This window comes from Arachis stenosperma, chromosome 2 (assembly GCF_014773155.1).
Source record: "Arachis stenosperma cultivar V10309 chromosome 2, arast.V10309.gnm1.PFL2, whole genome shotgun sequence".
Lineage (NCBI taxonomy): Eukaryota > Viridiplantae > Streptophyta > Magnoliopsida > Fabales > Fabaceae > Arachis > Arachis stenosperma.
The window spans coordinates 121,474,698-121,487,795 of NC_080378.1; the positions used below are offsets into that span (position 1 = coordinate 121,474,698).

At 32.0% G+C, this 13,098-nt stretch overlaps 1 protein-coding gene across 1 annotated transcript; it reads right to left on the minus strand.

Moving 5' to 3' along the window:
• Positions 1-116: 116 nt before the first annotated feature.
• On the minus strand, positions 117-2,335 carry LOC130960572 (50S ribosomal protein L28, chloroplastic-like). The gene is made up of 2 exons (XM_057886001.1): positions 2,071-2,335; positions 117-688 (listed from the first exon to the last, which is right to left on the minus strand). The coding sequence occupies exons 1-2, from the start codon at positions 2,276-2,278 to the stop codon at positions 456-458; spliced, it is 441 nt and encodes a 146-aa protein (XP_057741984.1). The 5' UTR covers positions 2,279-2,335; the 3' UTR covers positions 117-455.
• Between the last annotated feature and the right edge of the window lie 10,763 nt (positions 2,336-13,098).

The following is a 13,098-nucleotide window of genomic DNA, read 5'->3' on the forward strand; positions in this document are numbered from 1 at the left end:
TAAAGGTGACTCTTCAATGCAAGCCATGTTATGGATACATTATTATAGTCATCATGCACAAAGAGGGGCTCGATTTTTCTTTTTATATATATATATATATATTGTTATAAAAGTACTTATAAATTTACTCATTCTCATGTTTTTATTTTCCTAGCCAAAAGAATCACAAATTTTACAACTTCCAATTGGCAAAACACACATTCATATAGTAAAGTAGACAAGCATAAAACACATATCTAATCGATAAGAAGGCACAAATTAAAAATATGCAGGCATTACAAAGTGCATATCAATTCTCAAGATATTCCGTTTGTGCTTCTCACAATATCTTCTTTCAATCACTGCTAGAATCACCCATAGTCCCTAAAAGTAACCTTAAAAACAAAATCAGCAAATAATATCAACTAACTTGAATTTGTTCTTTCTTACAACTACATCCCCATAATCAGGTGATCTTATTTCTTCCGGAGGTCAATTCCAGCTTTCTTTGCAACTGCATCGAGTCCATTCTTCTCTATGGTTTTCAATGCCTTGGTTGATAACCGAAGCTTTACATAGCGCTTCCCAGCTTCCCACCAAATCCTCTTGTACTGCAGGTTTACAAACTGCAGTTTCTTTGTCTTGTGGTTTGAGAAAGATACTTTGTTGGCCTTGTTTGCTTTCTTTCCAGTGAAAGGACAAACTCTCCCTGAAAAAACAGATAAAAAAATAAATAATAATAATTAAATCAAATAAAAAATAGGATAATAGAATAATCGATCACTGTCAAGTGTCAACAAAACATAACAGATTCCAATTAGGTTCCTCCGCCACTAATGATAATCTAACTTGTCATCAATGAGTAACATCAATATTAGCATATTGTTAGCCATGCTTGTCACCCTCTTAAAAAAAATAAAGACAGTAGAACTAGAGCATATGTGGCTCTAAAGATCAGGCTGAAGCTCGAGTAAATATTAGTGTTAGTTTCTTCAGTCCAGGAAAAGTGAAATTGTAATATATAGTAATTGCCCAGCCACAAGACAATATACGAAGAAGCTTCAAAATCACAGTTGGTAGCTTCAGGATTACTTTTTTCTATTTCCAATTTCTAATGATCTGATCAAACAATTAACACAAGCTTCAACTAAACAAAATGCGGTGGTCTTCCTTCAATATACATATGACTCAAATAATATCACATGATCACGTGGAAGTTATCGGCTTATGGGTTGTGTATTCTTTATAATAACTCAAGTGTTGTTGTAGCTATTCAAATCAGCTACCTTTAACACGTTTAACAGCCTGGTGCAGGACACAACATTTTTGTAATCATCCACTTATAGCTAAACATAAAATATAGTAATTAGGGAGTAATTTGCTATTTGGTCAACCTCCCTTGGTTACTTTTGGCCATGTAAATGATTGATTTTTGTTTCGTTAGCTGCTTAAACAGGGCTGTTCTTTTGGCAGAGAGCAAACTCATAATGGATGAATCAAGCAGAGATACTTGGAGATTTTGTAGCATGAACAGGTTGAAGAACTCAAATGCTTGGCTAAAATCATGACAGCACATGGGTATCCACCATCTTAATCTTTATTCCAGATCCAGTTGTCCATCCATCAATATTTCCAGTATCAAGAGCAATCAAAATGGATAAGATACATCCTGGGTGAATAAATGTGTTAATGTGTCCTCGTCCAATCATGTGACGAAGAAGGTGATTTCACAAGTCAGAGTCCTTCAACTGATCACTCACGATTGGGTTTAAGGGTTAGTGAAGTGCAGGAGAAGGCATTTGGAAATTTCACTATTCAAACGCAACCTACGATGTTAAAAAGGTTGGAATATGAAACTTGTAATTGATGTATCACCTCTCAAGTATCTATTATGAAGTTAGTCAGAGATAACATTGGTTTTATTATGATGAATTGAACGATAACACTAATCCTTTTGGCTCAAAACAGGACAATCTTGATTTATTGAATTCTAAATTTGTCTTCCCTACTTGGAGTGAAGATGGTGCATGGCAGATAGCAAACAATGAAAGGTAAAAAATAGAAATTGAGGGAAAAGGGTAGAGGAGTTACGAGCAAGAGGCTGGAAAGGTAAGAACTTGGGAGAGATGGGCGCAAGAAGGGGCGTGGGAGAAGGGTGGTACGAAATTTTGATGCCGCTGAGGTGGGAAGTGACGAAGGCAAGCTCTGGATGAAGGAGATTGGAAGAAGAGGTTTTCGTTTTGGGAGGCTTCAATTTGAGGGGGAAGGTGGATACCAGTGCACAACCTGCCATTGCCATTCTTCTTTCTTATCTCTCGCTCTCCTTCACACAACTCACTTTCGCTCCTATATACTTACTATACTAACCTCATCCACCTGGTTTTTTCCCTTTGGTTTGGGCCTAAAGCCACTAAAGGAACCCGGTTTGGAAAACCGCCCCGGTTCCACAACACAAGCTGGATCCCTGCAACTAACGAAAGATGAAACGGATGAAGAGCCATGGTGACCTCCAATGCATGGTATCTGTGTTACTGCGCTTGAGACCATGGACGTTCAGTGATGATTCATCTCTGCTTCCCCTTCGACGTTGTTCGAAACGGTTCTCCTGGGCTCGTCGCCTTGTATCGTGTAGCTGCCTCTCAAATCCAAGACAGAGTGAATAATCTCGAGGGTGGAAATCTCTGTTGCTTCAATTTCAAATGAAAACTGGCCTGCGACTTGTCTCTGGTTCTCCATGTGGATCTGCTGCTGCCGCCTTATTCTATTTCTCTCAATTTCTTATAGTGACTAGTTTATCATTCTATTCCATCTGCACGGCACTTATTAGATCGAATATAATTTTTACATTTTTCGGTTAGATTTGATCCGATTCGATTAGCATACTTGGTCAGTACATGATCTACACTTTCATCAGCAATATTTGTTACATTCTTCCCCTATTCTTTTTTGGACCTCCAACATCTAGCCCAGGCTCGCAATATTACTTGACATAGTTACCTGTACGCCTAGAATCTATCTTAACAACTCAATGTATGACTCTTCTTAATCTCCATAAATTCGTGCAACTAACTTTTATTTTGTCAATCAAACTTTCTTGTAACTTGATATGAAATCATAACTTGCCTCTATTATATTTTGCGAGACTTTAATTGACACAATCGCATCAACTTTTATCATTGGAAAGATAAAAGAACAATCACATGGTAATCAAGCTAATCAAGCTGTCTGTAATTACTAGAGATTTCGGTTCCAAACGTGTATAAGGTCCATTATTCCATTAACATCTCAAGTACCTTTTTTCTGTTAAAGAGGGATCCGAATCAACTAATTACAACCTTTTACAAATTTGTTACACTTTCTATGATACTTGATGTGATGCGATTTCAACACTTTATGCTCAATCTCACCATAGATATTATCACTCTTGACAGTAAGTACAACTTTCTCTTTATTTTGGAGGATTGCCAACTTAAAACTCGATTAGAGCCGAATTATCATGCAAATCTCTGCCTCCAAATCTAGATTCGACGTTTGAAAATTCTTAGTGTCACGGCCTCCAAATATAAAGCCAAAAAGTGCGATAAATATTATTGCGTTCTGGAATTTGAAGGACTATTCTGTCAAATTGAAATCTTCCTTAAATTCTCGCCACTATTTTCATCTATCATGACAGATTCCTTATCTTCTCACAGTGCATCTTCTATAGGATCTAGTTCTCCACCCTCTATAGAGGTTGGTGACATACTAGGAGAAGTTGTCATCGCAATACAAGCTCGCTAAAAAAATAATTCTCTCTCATATCACAAGTACCATCGTTATCACAATTTAAATAAATTACAAAAGATAAAGATGCCATCAATACTGATTTCGATACAACTACGGACATTAAGCTAGAGGCTCCCAACATAACAAAAAATTGAGAATTTTGGGTCGATCCTCTTAAATTAGCGATCACATCCCCAAACTTTATATATAATTTAGTAATGGTGAATTTTAGTATACAGATCAAAATTTGTACAGATTTAAAGATTTGCTTACACCACACTTTCTAAAGCCACACTTTAAACCGTAACTCTTCACAAAGAAAAGCGTCACCTAATGAAAAAAAGTAAATTAGAAGATTTAAGAGAAGAAATAATCAAGTTATCAAAATTAATAGATCAAAAATTAATGATTTTAACTAATGTTAACTGTAATGATACCGAATTCTTAAAATCAATACAAAATGATTTTTCTCAAAATCTTTATTTTACTAAAAGTTTTATTGAAGGACTTCAAAAACCTGAAAAAACTTATTTTTCACACGGAATTTCTAAGAAATGTTACCATGGAAATGATTCCCCACATCTTTATCATACTTTTAACCCACAATTAAATTCTATAGTAGATATGCTTGAAGAAATATTAGTATCCATAAAATTTCAAAGAAATAAAGAAAAAGAGAATCCCAAAGAAGAAAAATTTCAAAATATAATCAACATAACAGATCTAAAAGTAAAACCACCACTAAAATTATGAATATTGAAGAAAAATTAGAAGAAGTTACAATGCTTTTTAAACAATTAAAAATGGCTCAAGAAAATAATATTATGGAACAAGGATTTCAAATAGAAGAAGAATTAGTAAATTCCGAAAATATAGAAAACGAAGAACACATCCTAGATTATTCAAGTGACGAAGAACTAGCAATTCCAATACAAGTAAAAAATGAAGCTGGAACATCTAAAGATAACCAATCTCAATATAAATGGGAAACAGGTTTTGATAATTATGCTTTTAAAAAAGGATTTATAAATAAAGATTCAAAATATACAAAAATACCATCAAAATACGTTCCTAAAATCCAGGAAACGGAAGGAGAAAGAATGCTTGATTTAGACTGTAAAAAGAATGAAAAAAAAATTTTTGAAAATTGGTTGAATTCCTTTTTATTAGAAGCTTTTACTAATCCAAAGCTTAGTAAATTATCTGGAAGAGATATTTGGAATTACATAGGATTTCATACTAAAGGAACTATAAGAGATTATATGACATCAATAGAAAACCAAATAATAGAAGAATTAGAAACAAAAACAACAGCTTATGATAAGATATTATATATAATGATGATTCTATATAAAGAATTTTTTGGAAAAAATATTATAGATCATAGACAAGAAGTCTATAATAAAGAATATCAAGAAGCAAAAAACCATTTAGCTAATATTCAGATATATGATTTATGTAATGTGGAATCTTATATATGTGAATGTAGAATACATTATTACAAATTAAAAGAAGAAGATAAAAATCATTATCTCAGTATGTATATAACAAAACTTCCATATCCTGCTAATGAATTTATAATGGGAAGATTTATAAGAGAAATAAATAGGAACAATTGAAAATAATTTTGGTGGAGCAACCTCTGCAATAAGAGAGGAAATAAAAGAACGTTGTATGCAAGAAGCAACTCAAAAAGATTGGCAAATATAATTAGAATTTGCTGTCAGGATAATGAAGAGATACCTCAAAAATATGGTCTTAATAAAAATTTTCAAAGAAAAGAAAATATCAATTTAGAAGAAGAAATACTATCCAAACTGGAGAAAAAAGAGATATTTTAGGAAAGAAAATAACAATAAAAACAAAAGACAAAGAAATAACTATTGCCCGAATAAAAAAGAAATTGTAAATGTTGGTATTGCCAAGAAGAAGGACACTACGCAAATGAATGCCCAAAAAAGAAGGATAAAAAGGATCTTACTAAACAAATAGAAATTGCTAAGTCTTGTTTCATGGAACCATTAGAAGAATCTGATGATAACTTAGACTATATTTTTGAATATGTCTCAGAAACAGACTCAGAGACTGAGTAATAATGCTACATTTATTACTATAAAAATAACAGAAAAATTTATAAATGCTTTCATAGATTCTGGAGCAACACAATGCTTTGCTAGTTCAAATATAAAACTTGATTGGAAAAAATTAAAGAAACCATTAAGAGTTAGAATAGCTGACAATCAATACATAAAATTGACCAAAAAGCAGAGATGGTTGAAATTTTTATTCAAAATTATAGATTCATTGTTCCATCTATATATATGTTAGATTCTGGAATGGATTTTATCGTAGGAAATAACTTTTTAAAGCTATATCATCCATTCATTCAAGAATTAACATATATAGTTTTAAAAGCTCCACACGATTCTTCAATAAATCAAAATCAAAACGTATAAAAATACCAACTACTACTATAGATAAGATCTTAAAATTTAAAATATTTCTATATTAGAAACATGTTATTTAAATCTATACTTTCAGATAAATATTCCAAAAATAATCTTGAAATAAAGATAGAAGAACTTTTGGATGAAATTTGTGCTGAAAATCCTTTAGATATTAAAAATACAAATAACGAATTAGTAAGCATTAAATTAAAAGATCCCACAAAAGAGATAAATGTTCCAAATAAAATTTCTTATTCTGCAAGAGATAGAGAAGAGTTCTCACTAGAATGTAAAGATCTTTTGGAAAAAGGAATTATAAGATTAAGTAAAAGTCCTCATGCGGCTCCAGCTTTTTACGTTGAAAACATAATGAAATTAAAAGGGGAAAACGAAGAATGGTAATAAACTATAAGAAAATGAATGAAGCAACTATTGGTGATGCTCATAAACTTCCAAGAAAATATTCTATTTTAGAAAAATCAAAGGAGCAACTTGGTTTTCATCTCTTGATGCAAATCAGGATATTGGCAACTTCGTTTAGACGAAGAAACAAAGAAATTAATTGCTTTTACTTGTCCAACAAAAGAATCAACAAGTGTGTTGCTCTATGAATGGAATGTATTACCATTCGGATTAAAACAAGCCCCAGGTATTTATCAAAGATTTATGGAAGAAAATCTAAAGGAGTTAAATGAATTTGTTTTAGTGTACATTGATGATATACTAATTTTTACAAAACAGGATAAAGAAGATCATCTTCAAAAATTATTAATAGTTTTAGAAAGATGTAAAGAAAAAGGATTAGTTCTTAGCAAAAAGAAAGCAAGAATAGCAAAACAAGAAATAGAGTTTCTTGGATTAATTATATCCACTGAAGGAAAGCTAAAACTACAACCAAATGTTCTAGAAAAAGTAAATTTATTTCCTAATAAAATAGAAGATAGAAAACAATTACAAAGATTTTTAGGGTGTATAAATTATATTTCTGATCAAGAATTTTTAAAGAATATAACAGAATACACTAAAAGCTTATTTCCAAAAATAAGTACTAAAAATAATGGAAATGGGATGAAAAAGATAGTATACAAATTCAAAGAATTAAAGAATTATGTGAAAAACTTCCAGAACTTTATATTCCAGAGGAAAATGACTACTTAATAGTAGAAACAGATGCCTCAGACATAACCTGGTCAGGATGTCTAAAAGCTAAGAAAGTTATAAAAAGCTTAGAACAAGAAAAAGAATCACTAGATTCTAAATATCCCCCAAAGGAATTACTTTGCAGGTATATTTCAGGAACTTTTACTCCAACAGAACAGAGATATACCACTCATGAAAAGGAAACTCTGGCAGCAATTAAATCTCTTAAGAAATGGAAAATCGATTTACTACCCAAAGAATTTACATTAAGGACAGATTCAAGTTATCTAACAGGTTTTATACGATATAATTTAAAAGTTGATTATAATCATGGACGATTGGTAAGATGGTAATTATTTTTGTTACAATATCCAATAAAAATTGAATATATTAAGGGTGACAAAAATGTTATTGCAGATACATTAACAAGATAATGGAGTTCGTCTACAACGCATTAGATCAAGAAATTCAAAAATATGAACAAGAACTCGAAAAATGCAAGCATTGTCAGCAAATAAGGATACAAATCCAATCCCTCAAGAAGGCCATCGAAGCAATGAAATCAACACAACAACCAAAACCATCAGAGTTCAGCCAGCTAAGCGTGGTGGACAAATCAGGTGAAGAAAAAATTCCAGAAAATAAAACAATTGCTGAAATTATCAAAAAATCCACCCAAGATAAAAAATATTATGTAATTTATAATGGCCCCATGAAAGGAGTATATGATGCCTAGGAAAAAGCAGCACCATTTACACATCAATCAAGGATAATTCATAAAGGAGGGTTTTTTAACACTGGAAGAAGCAAAAGAATCCTTCAGGGAATATGAAGCTCTTCATCCAGAGCAAACCCTAAAAAGAGCAGATAAAGCTCCAATTCAAACCCAGAGAACAGGGATAATAAGAAACATTCCTACAAGGGCTGAAATCAAGGAAAAGAAAAGGATCTGTAGATCAAATCTCAGAGAAACCCTTAACATAGTCCTAAATTGGACTGAAGAAAAAAGGGCAATCTTGGGATATTATCCTATTGCCAAAGAACAGTTAACAAAGCTGGTTATATTTCCCGATGCTTCCCCATCTGATACCTATCAGTTTTTCCAGTATGGATTAATTGATACAATTTTAATTTTTAATGATTTAAAAATTATTAGTGAGTTTCCTGCAGGATTCGTTGATGCAGTAAAGAGATTTAAAAATATGATTGACAACGTAAATCCAAGGGATATATCCCTAAAATTTACGAATAGTCAACCTATTTTTAATGAAGAAGAAGAATGCTTGGTTCCAGCACATCAAGTAATCTTCATGTCCGTCTTCCCAAGAAATTTTCAACCAATTGATCAAGTTCAAGATTTAACAATCTACAGTCATGAAGGAAGACTAGCCAGCACACTAGCAAGGGTCTTCGAAAGAACTCAAAGGATAACAAGGGAATCTCACACAAGAATCAATTAAAAGCAGAAATACTTTGCTTGTATCCAGTAAAAGGAATGAAATTGAAGAAAGAGAGATGAGACTCTTAGTGGAATTTGAATCAGCATTCTACAACTTATCTGGGCTCTTAGAAAAGCTCCCCGAAGGGATAAAGAGGAATCTCTGCTATTTGATAAAAGACAGAGAAGACCACAAGTGCCAGCTATGTGTCTCAGAGTTATCTGAAGAAAGCAATAATGAAACGGAATCAACCCACATGATAAAGGAAGGAGACAACACATCTGAAGGCCATATAATGAAAGAGGAGGACAGCACATCTGAAGCATCTCTCAACATTATTGCATAATGACGTAAGCGCTTAGGTCATAGAGCACCAACAATGTAGCTGGTGCAAGATAATAAACAATGACGTAAGCAATGACGTCATAAGAAGGGTAAGGATGGGAATTGTCCATCAGACCCAACCATTATAATAGGTTGCTTAGGCAATTGTAGAAATCATCAAACCATAGAAGCAGGAGGCTAAGAGTACTCATGCTAGGAGAGCAAGGAGGAAGCTGCCGAGGCGATTCTATAGTTTGAGGAAGAATTCCCTTAGGAAAAACCAATTCTAAACTCCCCTCTGGAGTTAGTATCTACAATCTCCCCTCTGGAGATAAAAACATCTTATGTAATATTCTAAATAAAGGAAGTTTTTCTCCAGAAAGGTACGCCTTTATCCTAATCTCATAGTTATGAATTATTTAGAAAGTTTAGAATTAACGGAAGAATCTGATTATTATAGATTATCTGCCTTATTAGATATGAAAAACAGGCTGTTCTAAAACAGAATTAAATCTCAAATCAAATGAAAATTTTAATAAACAAAATCTTTTAAAAGAAGTTTTTAATAGAAAAAATATAATATACTATGGAAAAATTCAACTTGAAGCCCCTATAAAGATAAAATCCGCCAATGGAGAACTTGAAATAGCTTTGATAAATGATGAAGAATTGAGTAAACAGATTGAAAAAATTAAGGATCAACAAAAAAGGTCTAAAATTGGATGGATTCATATTAGTACTATACAAGTCTTAATCAAATCTACATATATGAAAGGAATTAATTCACCAATAAGCTTAGCAATCTGTGACAAAAGAATTACTGATGACCCAATAGATCAAATAATTGGAATTGTTCATGGAAACTTGGCAAATGTAAATGTTAAATTCAATGCCCATCTTGGATATGCTATACCTTTATCAACTGAAAATCTTGGAAGATCTATAAGTTTGGCTTATAAATTTCACAGAAAAAATCTAATGGAACAAGACGATGAACCATTTTCAATTACATATGCAATAAATTATGCTTTAACAAATAGCCATCATAGTATAATATTTAAAAATAGAGAAAGAATTTATGTCGATGAATTATTTCAGAAAATTGTAAAGACAGAAATACCAAAATATAAAGCTATTGAAAACCCAGTTCTTTTACTAAAAGAACCATCAGAAAAATTAGTTTCATCAAATTTTCAAATAAGAGAATCCAAAATTAATAGCCCGTTAAGTTTATCTAAGTTAAAGATCAAAGAAGAAAATTCTGAAATAAAAGAATTAACAAAAAAGTCGAAAAAATTAAATGAAACCTAAATACTAAGTTATGACAATAAATAAAGAAAAAATATGTGTAACCTATCAAGATAAGAACAAGAGCTCTTTGAAAGAGAAAATCGGTTGAATTATTTACAGTTTTCTGAAATAAATCAAAGAGCATTTAAAGCTCTAAAAATAATCTATGACAAATTAAAGGAGAAGTTGAAGAGTTAGAAAAATTAATAGAATCTCTAGAAATAGTGATGAATCGATGATAGAATTTGCAGAAATTCTAAGATAAATAATGAAGTATACAAAGATTGAAAGACCAGAAAACAAAATAAAAAGAAAAAGGGCGAAAAAAAAAAAGTAAATAAAGGAGTATAAAAGGGAATTAAATAATCTTCAGTTCGAAATTAATGACCTTATAATAAAAAGGATAGAAATAAAACAAATATAAACAAGTTGGAGCTAAACTTAAAAATCTATAAATGCCTAGAACACCATATTATGACCTAAAAGAATTAAAGCTGTTGAAAGAAAAAATGGAGAATGAAGTTGAAAAATTAAAAAGATATTTAGAAACAACAGAAAGTGTAGAAATAAAAGAAGTTTTTGAGGATTTGAAAAATTATATTAAAGAAAAAGACAAACAGATAAAAGATTTTATATACAATAATCCATGCAAAAAAGAATATTATAAACTAAAACAAGATTGAAAAACTATAAAAATGAAATCAGAATTAGTAATAGAAATAGTCAATACTTTTGATTATAAAATTGCAAATTATAAAGTACTACCAACCAAATCTATACAAATTATAAATTTATTCGAAGCAAAATATGAAGAGTTAATAGAAATTTTGAAAAAGAAATTACATTTTAAAAATTGGTATCAGAGTCAAGTTAACGATTAAGGATAACACTTTTTTTTTAAAGCAACATTTTTAGTGACACACTTTTAAATCAATAAAAGACAAAATCTGTAAATCTGTACAAAAGTACATATGTACAGTAGATGGACCCTTTAGTAATTCTGACCTCATATTTCTTACGACAGCAAAATAAAACTAATCTTAGAGATTTTATAAATAGATAATATTTATATACGGACCATATTATTTTCATAGTCGCTAAATATTAACCTGAAATTTGATGTCTTTGAATATACTTTTTTTTCCACAAAATAAATAAATAAAAATATTAAAAGATGATAATTTAAAATTATTATATAATTTAATATATTTAATTAAATTATTTTTAATAATATATATTTAGATATTAATTAATTTATAATGATTTGATAGTATACTTGAATAACAAGTTAATATAATATATATTTATATCTTAATTATATTTACATAAAAATATTAATATTTTTGTAATGAGTCGTCATTTAACAAATTAAAAATTTTTGCCAAAATGAAAATGTCAATTTTTATGTGAAATAGCAAGACTAACACGTACATGTTAGGCTATGCTAGTACACCTACGTGTTGTGCCTAGAAAGATGAGTTGAGGGAGTGTGTGACAAGGTTACAAGTGTGTTGAGCATGCAAATCCCATCCCATTCCCATATAGAGTATATAATTATATATCGCGATGCACCGAATGAGAAGAAAGGAATCGGAAACACAGAAAAAGAATGACATCGTTAAGCATGTGTTGCTCCATCCTAAAGAGAAGCATCGTCTACCCTCTCCATTCGGGAAATCTATACTCTCATTTCGCACCCAAAGCCAAAATCAAAACCACATCCATGGCCATCTCTATATCCCCCTTCAACGCAAAATCTTTAATAACCATAACGGATCTGAACGAAGAAATACCCGAATACCCGGTAAAGGCTCCAACGGAGATCCCAACTACTCTGCCAATTCCCGAAATAGATCCGACTGTCCCCCCGAAATAACTACGGATCCTCCCCCGCCGCCACACCCAATTCCCTTGCCTGATGCCCCTAAACCACCTCTATCTCCACCTGGCCCGGAGACCCCCGTACCGGAGCCGGGTGTGGTGCCTCCACGCCCACCCGAGGTTGTGCCACCACGTCCACCGGGACCTGAGATTGTGCCTCCGCCGGATATAACACCACCTAGGGGACGAGGTGGAGGAGCGCCAACGTAACACCCTATGATTTTGCAATTCACATGTGACGTGAAACATGACCACATAGTCAGCTACAAGGATTTTTTTTTTGTTTAAATTGCTTTGGTTCCCAGTTTTGGCTTCTTAGTAACTGATTTTTGCTCCCACTTCTAATAAATTTTCTTGTTTTTCTATAATATATCAATATAAAAATATTATTTATACCTAAAAACCAGCTACCAAAATTAGGAATTGTATCAGCCACCGAACAAACTATTCACGCTCCAAAACAAAACGCGTTACCAACCCATCCCTTTTCATCGATGAAAAACTCAGCTCACTCCATCGTGTTTTTTGTGGTTACATTTCTGGTTGCATTTCTCAACACTTTTTTCTTACTTGTAGTAGTGCTTGAGCGTTGGTTCCTTGACAGCGTTTATGGCTACTCCACAGCTGCCATACGCGTTCTTTTGGCAAAGGAGATGATGATACAAAGTGGTTATTACAGTTTCGTCTTAGAACTTTAAAGTGAGAGAGGGTTTTCCATTTCAGTAAAAATAAGATCGCAGAACTCAAGGCAAAAATCAACGCAGAAATTAAAGCGAAAGCAAAAACAAAACACCTTCGCTGCAAGCGCTTTTGACTCACCTGTAGATATTTAT